At 50.5% G+C, this 14,268-nt stretch overlaps 1 protein-coding gene across 1 annotated transcript in view; it reads left to right on the forward strand.

The window, feature by feature from the left end:
• The window catches only part of CEMIP (cell migration inducing hyaluronidase 1), a 158,439-nt gene that overhangs the window by 108,852 nt on the left and 35,319 nt on the right, over window positions 1-14,268 (forward strand). The window contains exons 12-13 of the mRNA XM_059912330.1: window positions 9,617-9,792; window positions 12,217-12,426. Of these exons, the coding sequence (XP_059768313.1) occupies window positions 9,617-9,792; window positions 12,217-12,426 (386 nt within the window). The remainder of the gene's footprint in view (window positions 1-9,616; window positions 9,793-12,216; window positions 12,427-14,268) is intronic.

Consider the following 14,268-nt stretch of genomic DNA (forward strand, 5'->3'; position numbering starts at 1 on the left):
CAGTTTGTGGGCAGAGGCTGAGATGACCAAACATTTGTTCCTTGACAATGTAACAGAATGATACCTTAAATGATAATTTGTTTGAAACCCCTACCTTCTTCAAAAAAGTTTTCGGGGTCTCTTAGAATGAACACAAGTCCAGGTAGATCTTCATCCAGGGGGGAAAAAAAAAAAAAACAGAGTGAAAGATACATGTCTAAGTAATGAAAGACTGATGGATGGAGAATAAAGTCAGCAGAAAGGGGGGTGGGAAATGAAGTTAGCAGAAGCTACTGAAATAGACCATAAAATGTATCTCTGAGCTTCCTGTCAGCCAGAGCAGAGAAAGGAACTTCACAAATTACTTAACTAATATTGTCTAATAAAAGGAAGGTGACCCGAAGCCAAGAGAGGCAACTTTCCCTTAGCTCTGGGCTACTGGGGAATCTGTCATAGGGGCTTTCACATGATGGATACTGCACAACAACGTGAACCGTCACCCTGGAAACTGTTTGATGCAAAGGTGCTCTCTGTGTGTGGCTATTTACGGTCTGATTTATCATGTTAGACGGAGGGTCATGCTGTTTGTCACATTTTCTGAAGACATTTTGAGGAAGACTTTTTTTTTTTTTTGTAGAGGCAAAATAGTTTAAAGAGGATTCACATTCTAGGAATGGCAGTTATTAGCCAAAGGACGTTAGACAATTATGTAACTTCCCTTTGCCTCTGTTTTCTCATGTATAAAATGGAGATAATGATCACAACTACTTCAAAGGGCTGTTGTGAAGATTAAAGGAGTTAAAGAGATACTTAAAGAGTTACATAAAATAGTGCCTGGCACGTGGTAAGTGCTCCATCAGTGTTAGCTGTTACTAGTAGTAGTATTAGGTGCAATCGTTTAGCAACTGAACTTAAGGATGGAAAGGAAGGAAGGGGCATGAGCCACAGGCCAGTGGTTGAAACCTGTATATTTTATAGCTTATCGATTCTGCTCTTTGGGGACATCCAGTTTAAAGGAAGTTATAGAGGGAGAGAAGCAAGCCATTTCTGTCATTATTAGTAACAGACACACGAGGTCGGCCAGGCCTGCAGCTGTCTACGTGTCCCGATGCTTCTGGGTATGGAGGCTCTTCCTGTGAATGTGCATGCCCCGCCCTTCCCCCACCCTCAGACTAGACAGGTATCCTCACTCCTGCATCACAAGGATGCCCGCAGGGAGGTGGCAAGGAGCAGGCCATCATGGATTCAACAAACAAAGAGCACATATTCTATGCCAGGCAATGCTCCAGGCTTTGAGAAGCCATGGTGAACCACATAGACAAGTTCTCTGCCCTTAGGCAGCAGTGAAAATGGATATCCAGCAAAGAATCATCCCAATAAAAACGAAATCCCAAATGTGAGAAAGGCTGTGGAAGAGGAAGATGGGGGATTGATGGGAGCATCGGAGAGGGGGGTTTGGCAAAGGCGCGGAAGACTCCCCAGAGGAATTAATGATTGAGCAGAGAGGTAACCAGGAAAGAGGGGAGGGGCAGCAAAGACCCTGTGCCGGGAAGAGCAGGCAGCGCTCCAGCTCCAGAAGAAGACCCAGGTAGCTTGAGAGGGAAACGGGGGAGCTGCGTGGGGCTGGAGGAAGAGGAGACCCCAAATGGCACCTTGGGGCTTTCTTCTGAGTACAATGGCTTATTAGACTTCCTAGATCCCCACTTACAGGACAGCACCAAGAGAAGCAATTCCTAGTGAGTGTTGGACCCTTGGGTCTTCACTGGGTGACTTCTGTGTCTCCTGAGGACAATACATGTGGACAGGCCTTCTGGGATGCCAGGTGTCCTCTGGGACTCTTGTCAGGAGTGGCATTCAGACCGTTTGAGCAGACCGTCACTGCTCACTGATAAGTGACCTATGGAGCTGGGGCTGCCCTTGTGGCTTCTGGGCGGGTGAAAGCTTGCCTTTAAGGCCTTGTCTGCAGGGAGGTAGAAGGAGGCGCACCCCTGGGAGAGGCACTTTGTTCACACCAGCCCTCATCTGCACCTCAGTGTTGAGCACCCTAGGCCTGGAGGGGAAATTTCATCTTGAGCAGGTCCTAATAGGGCAGCCGTGTGTGCCAAGAGTGACCCTGAGAATGAGGAACCCGTGCGATACTGGGGCACGCCCGCCTCCACCCAACGGCGTGGTTTGGTTGTGAATGATGGCGCATTGCTGCAGGTGGCAATGTTTGGCCAACAGTTCCAGGGGCTTCCTGAGGGCTGTGCAGGCTGGACAGAGGGTGACATGGGGCTGCTCTGGGCCCTGACTACCAAGGGAGGAAAGGGTAAGTGGAGAAGATGATGCATCCCCCTCAGGACCCTCCAAATGCCCTTGCTTTAGGACTGCCTGTGTTTGTATCTCCACCAGCCCCACAACCGTGCTGAGCCCCTCCCTCCTTAAAGTTACTAGGCTCAGAGTGGACCATCTTGCTCAGAAGCTTTAGGGCTTACATGAAAACAGTGCCTCCTGGTGGACAGCATCGGAAAAGCCCCAGGGAGGGGTATCTGGGAGGGGTGTGTGTGTGTGTGTCTGTGTATGTGTGTGTCTTTCTGTTTGTCTGTCTGTCCTGGGGAGGCTCACATTTCTCCTCTTCAGCTCCAAGCCCATTCTCTGGCCCTCCATCCCCCATTGACATGGAGCAAGGACTCCACCTGCTTTGTTCTTTTCCAAAACTGTGCCCCCATCCAGTTACCAATTAGTGTTCTCCTCCCCAGGCTGGCTGCAGAGAGGGACACAGCCTTCCTGGATCCTCCTTCCTCACTGCCCCCAAATTCCAGTAAACAGGCCTTTTTACATGTTAAGGACTTTCTGACGAGAAACAGATGGGGGTAACAAAGTCATGAAAATGTGTGAATCATCTAAAAAAATATTTCAAAGTTTTGCCAACCACAGTGTGATTTTCAACACCTCCCGACATGGCAATTAGAAATCTCCTCTTTATGATTCTGAAGCTGAATCTTATGTAATGGTTTAAAATAAATACATCCTTCGTCAGTAAAAAAAAAAAAAAAGAAATCCCCTCAATTTTCTACCCTATTTTCATTCTCAACTTCCCACTTTGTTTGTAAGCCCCCCATCACACACTTTTAAGTACTACTATTAATTAGTATTAACATTGTTTGCGTTTCCTGTGATATGCTAAAGCACTTTACGTAAACCATCTTGCTCACTCTTCGTGACAACCTAACAAGATGGGTGCTACTGTTTTCTCCATGACACAAATGAGGAAACTGAAGTCCATGGGGATTAAACATCTAGACTCATGCTTTCCAATATGGTAGGCAGCAGCTACATGTGGCTGTATAAATTTAATTAAAACTAATAAAATTAAAAATTCCGTTCCTCAGCCCTGCAGGCCAGATTTCAAGAGTTCACTGGCCACATGTGGCTAGTGGCTACCATATCGGACAACACAGAATAGAGCATTTCCATCATCTCAGAACTTGCTAGTGAGGGTTGCTGGTATAGACCAAGCAAGTCTACTTGGTCGATCTGAGCCAGGATTCAAACTCAGAGCTCTCTGGCTCGAAGGTGATATGTTCCGCTTCATCCTTCCTCCAGGAGAGACCCTGTTCCCAACGTCTTCTCTCAAAGATGACTGGACTGGAGGAGGAATCTGGGAGCTCGGTAGCTTAAATTTGCCTTTCTGGGACCCTCCAGCCTAAGTCCCTCTGGGCTTGTCCTCGTGGTCTGAGAAGGGCAGGCCCCACTGCCCCCTCCCGCAGAATCCCTGGGCCCTGCTGGGTCTGAGCCACACGTACAGGGGTCTGTTTCTCCCACTGGAAGATCTTTGATGTTTTACTCTTCTCGACCCCAGAGTGTTTAGTGCCATGCTTGCCCTGTGGAGAGGGCTCAGAAGAGGGTGGATTGTGGAACCGGGCCAGCCATAGGGTGCGCACTTGGAAAGGTCGATGTTTTATTCCCGTGCGGGGCAACTGTGCAGAGTCCTTCTGCATCCCACGCCTTCCCCACCCCTCATCCGTGCTCATGGCCCTTGTGGATTATTCGGGACAAATCTGGCTTGGCCACGTCTGCTTTCCCCTGGTTGGCCTTCCGGTATCAGAGCCTGGAGACAGAAGGGAGGGGTGAAGGCCGCGTGGGAGAGTTCCACAGACAGGATGGGATGCTGGGAAAGTGGGGTGCACAGCTTCCCTGGGATAGTGGCCTGGGAGTGGGCTGTAAATGCAGCAGCGGGACAGATAAACTGGCTGTAAGATGTGTGAAATCCTGATAGGGAGCTCCACACAGGGGAAGGAGGCGGTGGGACTGGAATATTCTTTCAGCTCTCAATCTGTCTTACTGAGTCTGCTCCCAGGAGTCTAATCAGCACAGTTCGTCCATCTACCTGGAAGTCACCCCTACCCGCTGGCTGCTTTCCCCCGTGGAACAGAGAAAGCTGTCAAACCTGTTATCTTCCAACTCCCCATCATTATAGGCGTGAAGCTAGTGGTGGGAGCCCTGGGTTCCAGCCTTCACTTGGGGACAGCTGCATGTGTCACTTCTGTCACACTAGCCCCCTACCATGCCCTCGGGGCTGTTCCAGGCACATTCCATGGATTAACTCATTTCACAACCATAGCTACCTTTCGAGATATGTGCTACTGTTGTCTCCATTTTATAGATAAAGGGTCTGAGGTTCTGGAGCTTAAATAATGTGTTCAGGGACTCACGGCTAGGATCTGAGTCAGAATCGCACCCGGACAGCCTGGTTGCAGAGCCACGGTCCTCCGCATCCACTGTGCCACCTCTCCAGTTGTGCTGACACTGGATCCCCGAGGAAGGCCCTCTGGCCACCCACAGGAACAGAAGCCTCTGGTCAGCACCCTGCCTGGACACCATTTTTTTTTTTTTTTTGTCGCGTCACACGGCATGTGGGATCTTAGTCCCTGACCAGGGATTGAACCCGCGCGCCCTGCATTGGAAGCTCAGTGCCTTAAACACTGGAACCTCCAGGGAAGTCCCTGGACACCATATTTTACGGGGGGGTGCTGACAAATTGAGAGGAGCCTCCTGAACTCTGAAATGCATGTACTTTGAGGGATGGTTGGGAATCTGGAGATGCATAGCCTAGAGATGGGGAGGCTTGGCCTGGTTTCCTGGCTCTCCCAAGCACTGTGGAGACCCCAAGATGCAAAAGCTAATGCTGAGGGTAGTTGGGGAAGACTTCACTGAGAAGGAGCCATCAGAGCTGGATCTTGAGGGACGAAGTGATTCGCTCCGTGGACAAATGGAGGAGGCTCTCCCAACTAGAGACAGCAGCTTCGATACAAGCTCTGAGATATAAACGAGCAGAAGCTTGTTCGGGGAATGATGGGTGGTCGGGTCTGGCTGGAGCAGAAGGGGATGTGTGGGAGTGATGGCGGGTAAGCCCACAAGAGTTTGGGTTTTACTCTGTCCATCCTGCGCGCGGCTAGGCCGCCGCTGTGCTCCCCGGAGCTGCGTGGGAAGCTCCTTTCCCGCGCCTCTGGCTGGTAGGACGGAGCGTGCTGCTCCCTGCAACCTCTTCTGTAACGTGCTCAGCCCTGGGTGGCGGGGCTCGGGGGAACATCCCTTTGGGAAGCATGCTCTATGCTGTGCCTCTCGGGACCAGACCCTCAGGCCCCCATCACTTGCTTTGGCAAGTTCACCTCTGAACTGCCTCTAGGGCACTGGCAGGCAGCGCTTCCTTCTGCACCCCAAGAACAGTCCCAGGTGGCTTTGCTTGGTTGAGGAAGCCTTTGGAAGTTTTTCTGGGCGTTGCCAGGAGAGCTGTTCATTGGGGCGTCCACTAGTGAAGAAGAGGTCTGGGTCCACCGTGCCCAGAGGCATGAGGCCCGGAAGACCAGGAGCCTGCAAGTACTTAGGGAAAGATGCCCAGCTCTGGGAAAAAAGAAGGGTCCATTTCTACTGACCCACTTACCTGCAGGGAGTGTTCTGAGCTGGGTGGTTCGGGAGACTAGGGAAAGGGGGGGCCTCCGAGCACAGCCTGCCTATCAGGGGATCCTGCGTGGGGAAGCAGTGGCCAGGCTCCAGGACCTCGGCTGTGCTTTAGTCACTGGGAGGAGCCCAAGGAGAGCATGACCTTGGAGCAAACACAGGTGGCTCCTGAGCTGGAGGCCGTCTGCTGACTACCCCCTTGCAGCAGGTTCTCCCCGAGAGAGAGGGGAGGCAGTGAACCCCCAGTGGCTATCATGAGAGATCACTGCTGCCTGGACGTAGGTGACACGCTCAGCCCTCGAAGTCAGAGTCAAGGGTCCACGGAGAGTAAAGAGGTGCTGGAAAGACAGGTGTCACATTTCATGTACTTATGGAGAAGGTCCAGGTTCATGGCACTCAGTGGGTCCCAGAGCCAGAGCCTGGTGGTGAAGAGAAAGTGCCCCCAGCACCAGTCATAAGGGCTTGAAAGGGCATCCTTTCCTGGGGGCCGTGTCCCCCCATTCTCGCCCTGTCTCCACCAGGCCGGCCCTGAGCACCGTCTGCCTTCCATTTCCTCAAATGTGAAGTTAGGGAGCTGGCTTAAGTGACGGCAGAAAGCCATTCTGTATCCTCCCGGGTCTGACTGTCTATCCTTAGATACAATTATGATCAATGCTCAGTATATCAGTCACTGGACGTTGGGTGTTCAAAGCTGGCATGCATGGGAGTCTCTTTCCTTATCAGCATCAGACGCTGCTCTGGGTGCAGCTTTCTGTCCAGCTGGGGCCACTCAGAACCCAGGGCAAAGCTCTTTTTGCAGAAGACCCTAACCTCCCCCCAACCCGAGGGCCTCGTAACTGGCTGCTTGTAAAGGCCCCAGAGCCAATGGGCAGAGGACGAGCCAGGGATGGGAGAGAGGTCCCTGCGGGGGTGCTAGAGGGGACTCTGCTTCTGGACCTTAAAACTGGACAGACTCGTGGCCCTGTGACCCAAACCAGAAGCCACAGTGGGATGTGCTAGAGGATGAGGCACCAGTATTCTGCAGCACTAACTTGTTTAAACTCTTTCCACTGGTTGATGTCAGGACCCTGGATGAGACTGAAGGCCTGACAGCCCCTATCCGTGGCATCCCTTTGACAGGGGACACAGACCTTCGGCTCAGGGGATAACAGTAAATTCCAGTAAATAGACTCTTTGAAAAGTTAATTTTTTTTTATTACCTGAGACTTTTTAAAAGAAGGACTCTGTTATAGACTGACTAACAGCCCTCAAAGGTGTCCATGTGCTAATCCTTGGCAACTGGGAATGTGTTACCTTATGTGGCAAAAGGGACTTTGCAGATGTGATTAAGGCTCACGAGATGGGAGGTGAACCCGGATTATCTGGGTGGGTTCAGTGGAATCAAAAGGGTCCTTAAAAGGAAGGATACAGGAGGGTCAGAGTCAGATGTGATGACATAGCAGGTTGGAGGAAGGGGCCACCAGCCGAGGAGTGCTGGCAGCTGCAAGGGTCTGCAAAAGGCCAGGAACGGGTTCTCCCCTGGAGCCCCTGACGGAACCAGCCCTGGCGACTCCCTGACTGCTGACCCGGTGAAACAGATTTTGGACTTCTGACCTCCAGGACTATCAGAATAGACATTTCTGTTGTTTTAAGCCACTAAGTTTGTGGTAAGTTGTTACAGCAGCCAGAGGAGGCGAATACCGATTCCAAAGGGAATATTTTCTCAGCTTTACCGTGCACCCGTCTCACATCTTAAACTGAGATGCTTCAAAGAAACCACCATCTCCCTGAGTCTGCAGAATTCCAAAACAACAAACATCTTTTGAAAGGCTGCAGACCCACCCACGGGATGTAAGCTGGGTGAAGGGGTGGGCAGGGAAGCCAGCCCTCCCCGGGGATGAGAGAGCAGGGTGAGGTCACCATCAGTGGGTGCTGCTCAGGGCTTTTATAACCACAGCCTTTGCACGTGGGCACCAGTTGTGTCACGGGGCTGAGCTGTGCCCTGTTGCTCAAGTCAAGTGAAAGCCAAGTGGTGTCTGTGGTGTGGTTCAGGCTGTGAATCGTCATGAGAGGTCGTTGCTCTTTCTACAGTTGCATCCTCAAAAAGAAGAGAAAGCACCTATGAGCCAGGTCAGCAGTCTCAGTGACCAGCTGAATCTAGAGGCAGCCTGAGGTCTCTTTATTCCAGAGAAGAATTTGGGATTGTTGTGGAGGCGACAATCAAAGACAGTTCCACAGTTCCAAACTCCTATCACCCTGCACCTTTCTTAAGGTGCATTTGCTGCGCAGGTGGAGGAGGAGGCGGAGACGGGAGGGAAAAGCAAAGTGGATTTGACAAGAGATTGAGTGGAGTGGTGGGTGGGAGAGAGACAGCAGAGAGAAAACAGAGGGGCAGGTATAGACCAAAGTCGAGGGACCCTGGCGCCGGAAGGTGACTGACAGTAACTAGAAGGGGCAGCAGAGTCTGGCAAGAAGGTCTTTGGGGGAATTCCCTGGCGGTCCAGTGGTTAAGACTCCGAGCTGCCAGTGCAGGGGGCACAGGTTCGATCCCTGGTCAGGGAACTAAGATCCCCACATGCTGTGCGGCACAGCCAAAAGATTTAAAAAAAAAAAAAAAAGAAGAAGGTCTTTTGATTGTTAGTTTTTAAAGATAGGAAGGCCTAATTGTAAAGCAGCTATACTCCAATTAAAAAAAAAAGTTCAAAAAAATTTATAACATCAAGAAAAAAAATAAAGACAGGAAGGCCTAGACGAGTCTCAAAACAGAACATGAACCCAAATGAGGGATGACATGAAGCTACTAGAAGGGGAGGGCTATTGGATTCAAGGCTCTTGAGCTTATGGGAAGGGCTGGGGCTGAGGTCAGTGGTACGCGGGAGAGAGAGCTTCCTCTCCTCCAAGGCCAGTGGGAGGGAGGGAGGTGGTGGTGAGGTCAACACAGAGTGGGGTGCAAGCTCTTTTTCATTGTTCTATGTGCTGCCATAGTGGCATCCAGAGCCCGGCAGTGCTGGACACAGAAGCTCCAATCTAGTTCTTTCTAGAAAATTCAGTTGTAGACACACACCCTACAGGAGGTTGAGGAAGCAGAACATAGATTTGCCTACTTCAGCAGAATATGGATTTGCACCGCTTTAAAGCGAGGGTTGGTTTTGTGTCTGTAAGACTCCCAACTGGTAGGCGGTCCAGGGCGTGAGCTCTGTGGGTTCATCCAGAGACCGCATTTCTTCTCTCACGTTTCTGTGCCATCTCCAGGGTATGTTCACACCCACATGGGCGAGGCTGGCCCACCCACAGCTTCCATATCCCAGCCCTATGGGAGAGCAGGAGCCACCTGAAGGGTACACACATTGCTTCTGCTATCCTGTGACCACACTGACCTGCAGGGAGACTGGGAAATGTGCTTGTCCTGGGGAGCCTTGTGTCTAGCTAAAATAGAAGATTCTAGTGCGGACAAGCAAGAAGAGGGGACAGAAATTGAGGGACAAATAGTCATTTTTGCCATGGGCTTCAGACATAAGCATGCAACGCTGTGAATCCTGCCTCTTCATTCAGGCAAGTAATTTCACCTCCCTGGGCTTCATTCTTTTATAAAATGGGACTCGGGGCCAAGGGGACCACCATGCACCATGTAAGCAGCGGAAGCACCTGGCAGGGCCCTGGAAGACAGTGGGCACACGCAGGACCTCTGATTTCACACTTTCCCTCCTTTCTGCCCTAGGGAAACCAATGTACCTGCACATTGGGGAGGAGGTAGATGGTGTGGACATGCGGGCCGAGGTTGGGCTCCTGAGCCGGAACATCGTGGTGATGGGGGAGATGGAGGATGAATGCTACCCCTACAGCAACCACATCTGCAACTTCTTTGACTTCGACACCTTTGGGGGCCACATCAAGGTATGAGTCTGCCTGGCTGAGGCCATCAACCCAACCAGGAGGATTCCAGTGATGCCAGCCTATAGGCAGGGATTCTCGGTAGGGAAGGGGATGGAGGGGCAAAAGGTAGGACCAAGGGAAGGGTACCCTTCTGGAAATTGGAGGAGTCTTATGTATTATACATCTGTGTGCAATTCCATCTGTCAATACTTGGGAACAAGAGAGATGACAGAGGACCGCCTCTTACCCTGCAGTCACATGGCACATGTCACACTGCCTTCATGCTCCCTGCCTTCATGATTTTCAACTTTCAATCAAAGCTTTCATTCCCTTTCTTCATTGTTTAACCCTGGCCACTTCCTAAAAGAACGGGCATTTAACTCGCAAAAACTTGCATTTGCAATAGATCCATTAAAATACAGATAAGATGGGAACTTCCCTGGAGGTCCAGTGGTTAAGACTCTGTGCTCCCACCACAAGGGACGTGGGTTTGATCCCTGGTTGGGGAACTAGGATCCCACATGTTTCACGGCGCAGCCAAAGAAAAAAACAAAAACAAAAAAAACAGAGAAGATGATAAGCAGGGGAGAAGAACTAGAAGTTCTAGCATTACATTTACCTGTGAGTTTCCTGGTGGAGACTCAAGACCAAGACAGAGATGATGAGCTGCAGAGTTCTCACTGCGCAGTGAAGGAAAATGGTATCAATTCATTGGAGCTCATGTTTTCCTAGCATTCAACTCAAAGAGGAATTCCTTTTGCATCTCTCTGTAAGGTGCCTTTATCTGGCATATTAAATATCATAAGACACCCCAATGTCCTTCACGAGGCCATTGCTTCCAATGATTTGAGATTAAAGCTGGTAGAATAACAATATTACCTTGGTGTTTTGTAAAGACAGTTCTTTAGAAGTTAAACTCATATGCTTTAAGGATGAGACTTTTTGGTAATCTAACTGAAAGGAATAATTGAGTGAAACTTAGAGAGTTCATAATGGGGGCCCTACTGGCATAGGTAAGACCATTTTTTCTGTCATACGGGCCTAATATAAGATTTCTAGCATCCCTGGCCCCTGCTCATTAAATGCTAGCAGTGCTTCCCAGTCATTGCAACCTCCAAAAACACTTCTCCATATTTCCAGTCAGTTTCAAGGGATGAGATGGGGACAGAGGTGGTGGTATAATCTTCAGCTGAGAAACTCATTAGGGAGACTAAAGCAAAAATAGCAGGTTTATGTTACTCAAGCTGCTGCAACCCCATTTCCCATTTTGAGAGTAATCCCTAAGTGATCAGAGCACTCCTTCCCACTTTGCCCAAACTAGGCCTCAGAATCATTCTTTTTTTTTTTTTTTAAATTTATTTATTTATTATTTATGGCTGTGTTGGGTCTTCGTTTCTGTGCGAGGGCTTTCTCTAGTTGTGGCAAGTGGGGGCCACTCTTCATCGCGGTGCGCGGGCCTCTCATTATTGCGGCCTCTCTTGTTGCGGAGCACAGGCTCCAGACGCGCAGGCTCAGTAGTTGTGGCTCACGGGCCTAGTTGCTCCGCGGCATGTGGGATCCTCCCAGACCAGGGCTCGAACCCGTGTTCCCTGCATTGGCAGGCAGATTCTCAACCACTGCGCCACCAGGGAAGCCCCTCAGAATCATTCTTAACACAGCTCTCCAGGGCAGCCACTACTGGAGCTGGCATTCCAGCTGACACCTATTTTTGGAAGGCATGGTTAGCATGTCCATAAGGCATCCTTCTCTAGTAGAAGTTAGCTGAGCTCAGCTTGGGACAGGAATCATTTTTGAACTGTGTTTTTATGGTGAGCTCCTGGAGTGTAGACACTGAGTGTGATCAGGTGGTTCCTTTGGAATGTGTAGGAATGGCTCTGGGTGTACTATGACGTGAGCATGTGGAGCGTCCCACAACTCACACACATGCTGCCAGAGTCACGGGCTGACAAAGACCCCGAGCTCAGCATCCCCTTCTTACAGCCAAGAGAGGGCCTCAGATGGTGGACCAAGCACGGGCTCTTACTGCCCCAAGGTCCAGCCTGTCCTGGATTCCCCAACTGTCCTAGGGCATGCTGTTTGCCAGTCTCCCCCAGATTACCCAGGATTATCTCTTTCTCATAACACTCAGTGGCTTAGGAGGCAGGAAAAGAGGGTTGAGGCAAGCCCCAGCCGCTGCACGGTCCCACTGCACCTCTTGATTCCAAGCAGTTCATTGCCTTGCAACATTCCTGTGTTATTAGCAGCAGCCTGTCTCCCTTGAGATGGGAAGAGTCAGGCATCTTAACCCATTTGCAGAGAATGTCTTTGATTCACTGAGTACCCGAGGTGGGGATCAGCAAAGCACATTGAAGACAACACGTGTGCATTTCTGGAGTGTGGGCAGCAGTGAGGGGTATCAGGGAGCATCTCATGGACTCCTTCTGACTCTGGGCTCTCCTCTCCCAGTTTGCACTGGGGTTCAAGGCCGCACACCTGGAGGGCGTGGAGCTGAAGAACATGGGCCAGCAGCTGGTGGGTCAGTACCCAATTCACTTCCACCTGGCGGGCGATGTGGATGAAAAGGGAGGCTACGACCCGCCCACGTATGTCAAGGACCTCTCCATCCACCACACGTTCTCTCGCTGCGTCACTGTCCACGGCTCCAATGGCTTGTTGGTGAGCACATCCTTCCTGGGGAAGCCAGGGACCCAGAGCCCCTTCACCCTCTCATCCCTTCCCTGCATGCCAGTCTGCTCACTGCTGGGCCCAGGGACCGTTAGCAATGGCAGTATGCTTAGATCTAGTCACTTGGTCCAGGGCCATTGGGGGTTGAACCATCCTTAGCTCAGATTTTAGAACAGTATCAATTGAGAACAGGTCACTGACCAAAGAAGGAGGAGAAAATAGGGGTGTATCTTTGCCGAAGGCACCAAGCTACAGAGATGGGTGAGCAATTAGTGGTCACTGGGAGTCTAGCTCTTGCTGCACCTAGGTTTCCCCAAGGATCATTCCATGACTGTGTGCCATGGCAAATCTGTTAACTGCAGACAAGGCAGGGGTCACGCCAAGACTCTGTACTGTGGCATCTGCCTGACAGGCTTGAGGTAGTGGCAGCAATGGGCCCTTTTCCCTTTTCTTCTGTTGAACCAAGTGTCATCAGAGCAAGCACTGCTGGGAGAAATGCCTTCATTAGTAAATTGGGGTGTGTGTGTGTGTGTGTGTGTGTGTGTGGCTTGTCTTGATTTGCACAGATGATTTTTACACTAAATTGATCCTTCTTTAAATGAATTCAACTTATATCCTCCATAAATTTTTCAAGCTGGACATTACAAAATGGCACCCTGCATGCTGAATCCAGCTTGTGTTTGGTTTGGCTTATATCATGTTTAGAGAAACATTTGATAATTTTACACAAAATGGAACTTTCTTTCAATGCACTAACCTCATATCCTCTATGAACTTTTAAACTGGATGTCACAAAATGGCACCCAGCAAACTGAACCTGGTGGCCAGATGTGCTTTGTTTGGCTTAAGTGTTTCAAGAAACATTTGAATTAGTTTTCATCATTCAAAAGTGTAGAGATTTCACATAAAACTCTGGATTCTTGGCTTCTCTTGAAAAGTAGATGGAATTGGCAACACTAGACCCACATTCCTGCCTGGCAGCAATGGATTCAGGCAAAGTCATAGCACCCCACCAAGCTGGGCTTATGCTCTCTGGTTTACGCCCTGCCCACCACTTCCTAGTACCCTACAGTAAATGCCCCGGGCAGGGCCACTCACCTCGTTGCCTGTTGGCCTCTGTGGGCAATTGAGTCTGTGACCCCTGCTTTAATCCACACATAAGGAGCCTCCCACCACGCATGCGGGGATAGGAAGAGGAGGAGGCCTGTCAGTGTCAGGCGGGTGAAGCCACTTGCAGTTCTCTCCAGTGTGCTCTTACAAAGGAATGCCTGCTGTTTCTGTATTTCCAATGCTCTGACTTAAAACCCACCGAGTATAAAGAAGAGAGCATGGGTTTGGAGGCACAGTCTAGAAGGGCCTGGTCCACAGGTCATGGGCTGTGGACCTCGGGCAAGTTGCTTACCCTCTCTCAACCTCAGCTCCCTCCTCCATCAGGTTGGGGACATAACACCAAACACATAGGGCTCTGAGGGGCCAGCGCCACGAGGGAGACCCAAGACCCGGGGCCCTGCCCGCTGGGCTCACGTGCGAATGTTGGCTAGGAACCAGGGCCGGTTCCCCCAGCAGGGGGATAGAGGGTTGCAGCTGTAGTAGTTGCTGAGAGACATGGGATTATTTTTCGGGTCCAAGAAAGAGGCAAAGGAAGATGTTTTCTGGCAAAAGCAGAAAGATAACAGGATTTCGAATAAATTCGGAAGGTTAGGGATGCAGTAGAAGACACAGGATGAACTTGGGCTCTGGAGCCAGACACTGTGGGTTCCCATCTGGCTGCCACTTCCTAGCTGTGTGACCTGGGTCAGGTCGTCTCCATGCCTCTGTTTCCTCTTCTGTAAA

The sequence above is a fragment of the Balaenoptera ricei genome, chromosome 2, assembly GCF_028023285.1.
Source record: "Balaenoptera ricei isolate mBalRic1 chromosome 2, mBalRic1.hap2, whole genome shotgun sequence".
Lineage (NCBI taxonomy): Eukaryota > Metazoa > Chordata > Mammalia > Artiodactyla > Balaenopteridae > Balaenoptera > Balaenoptera ricei.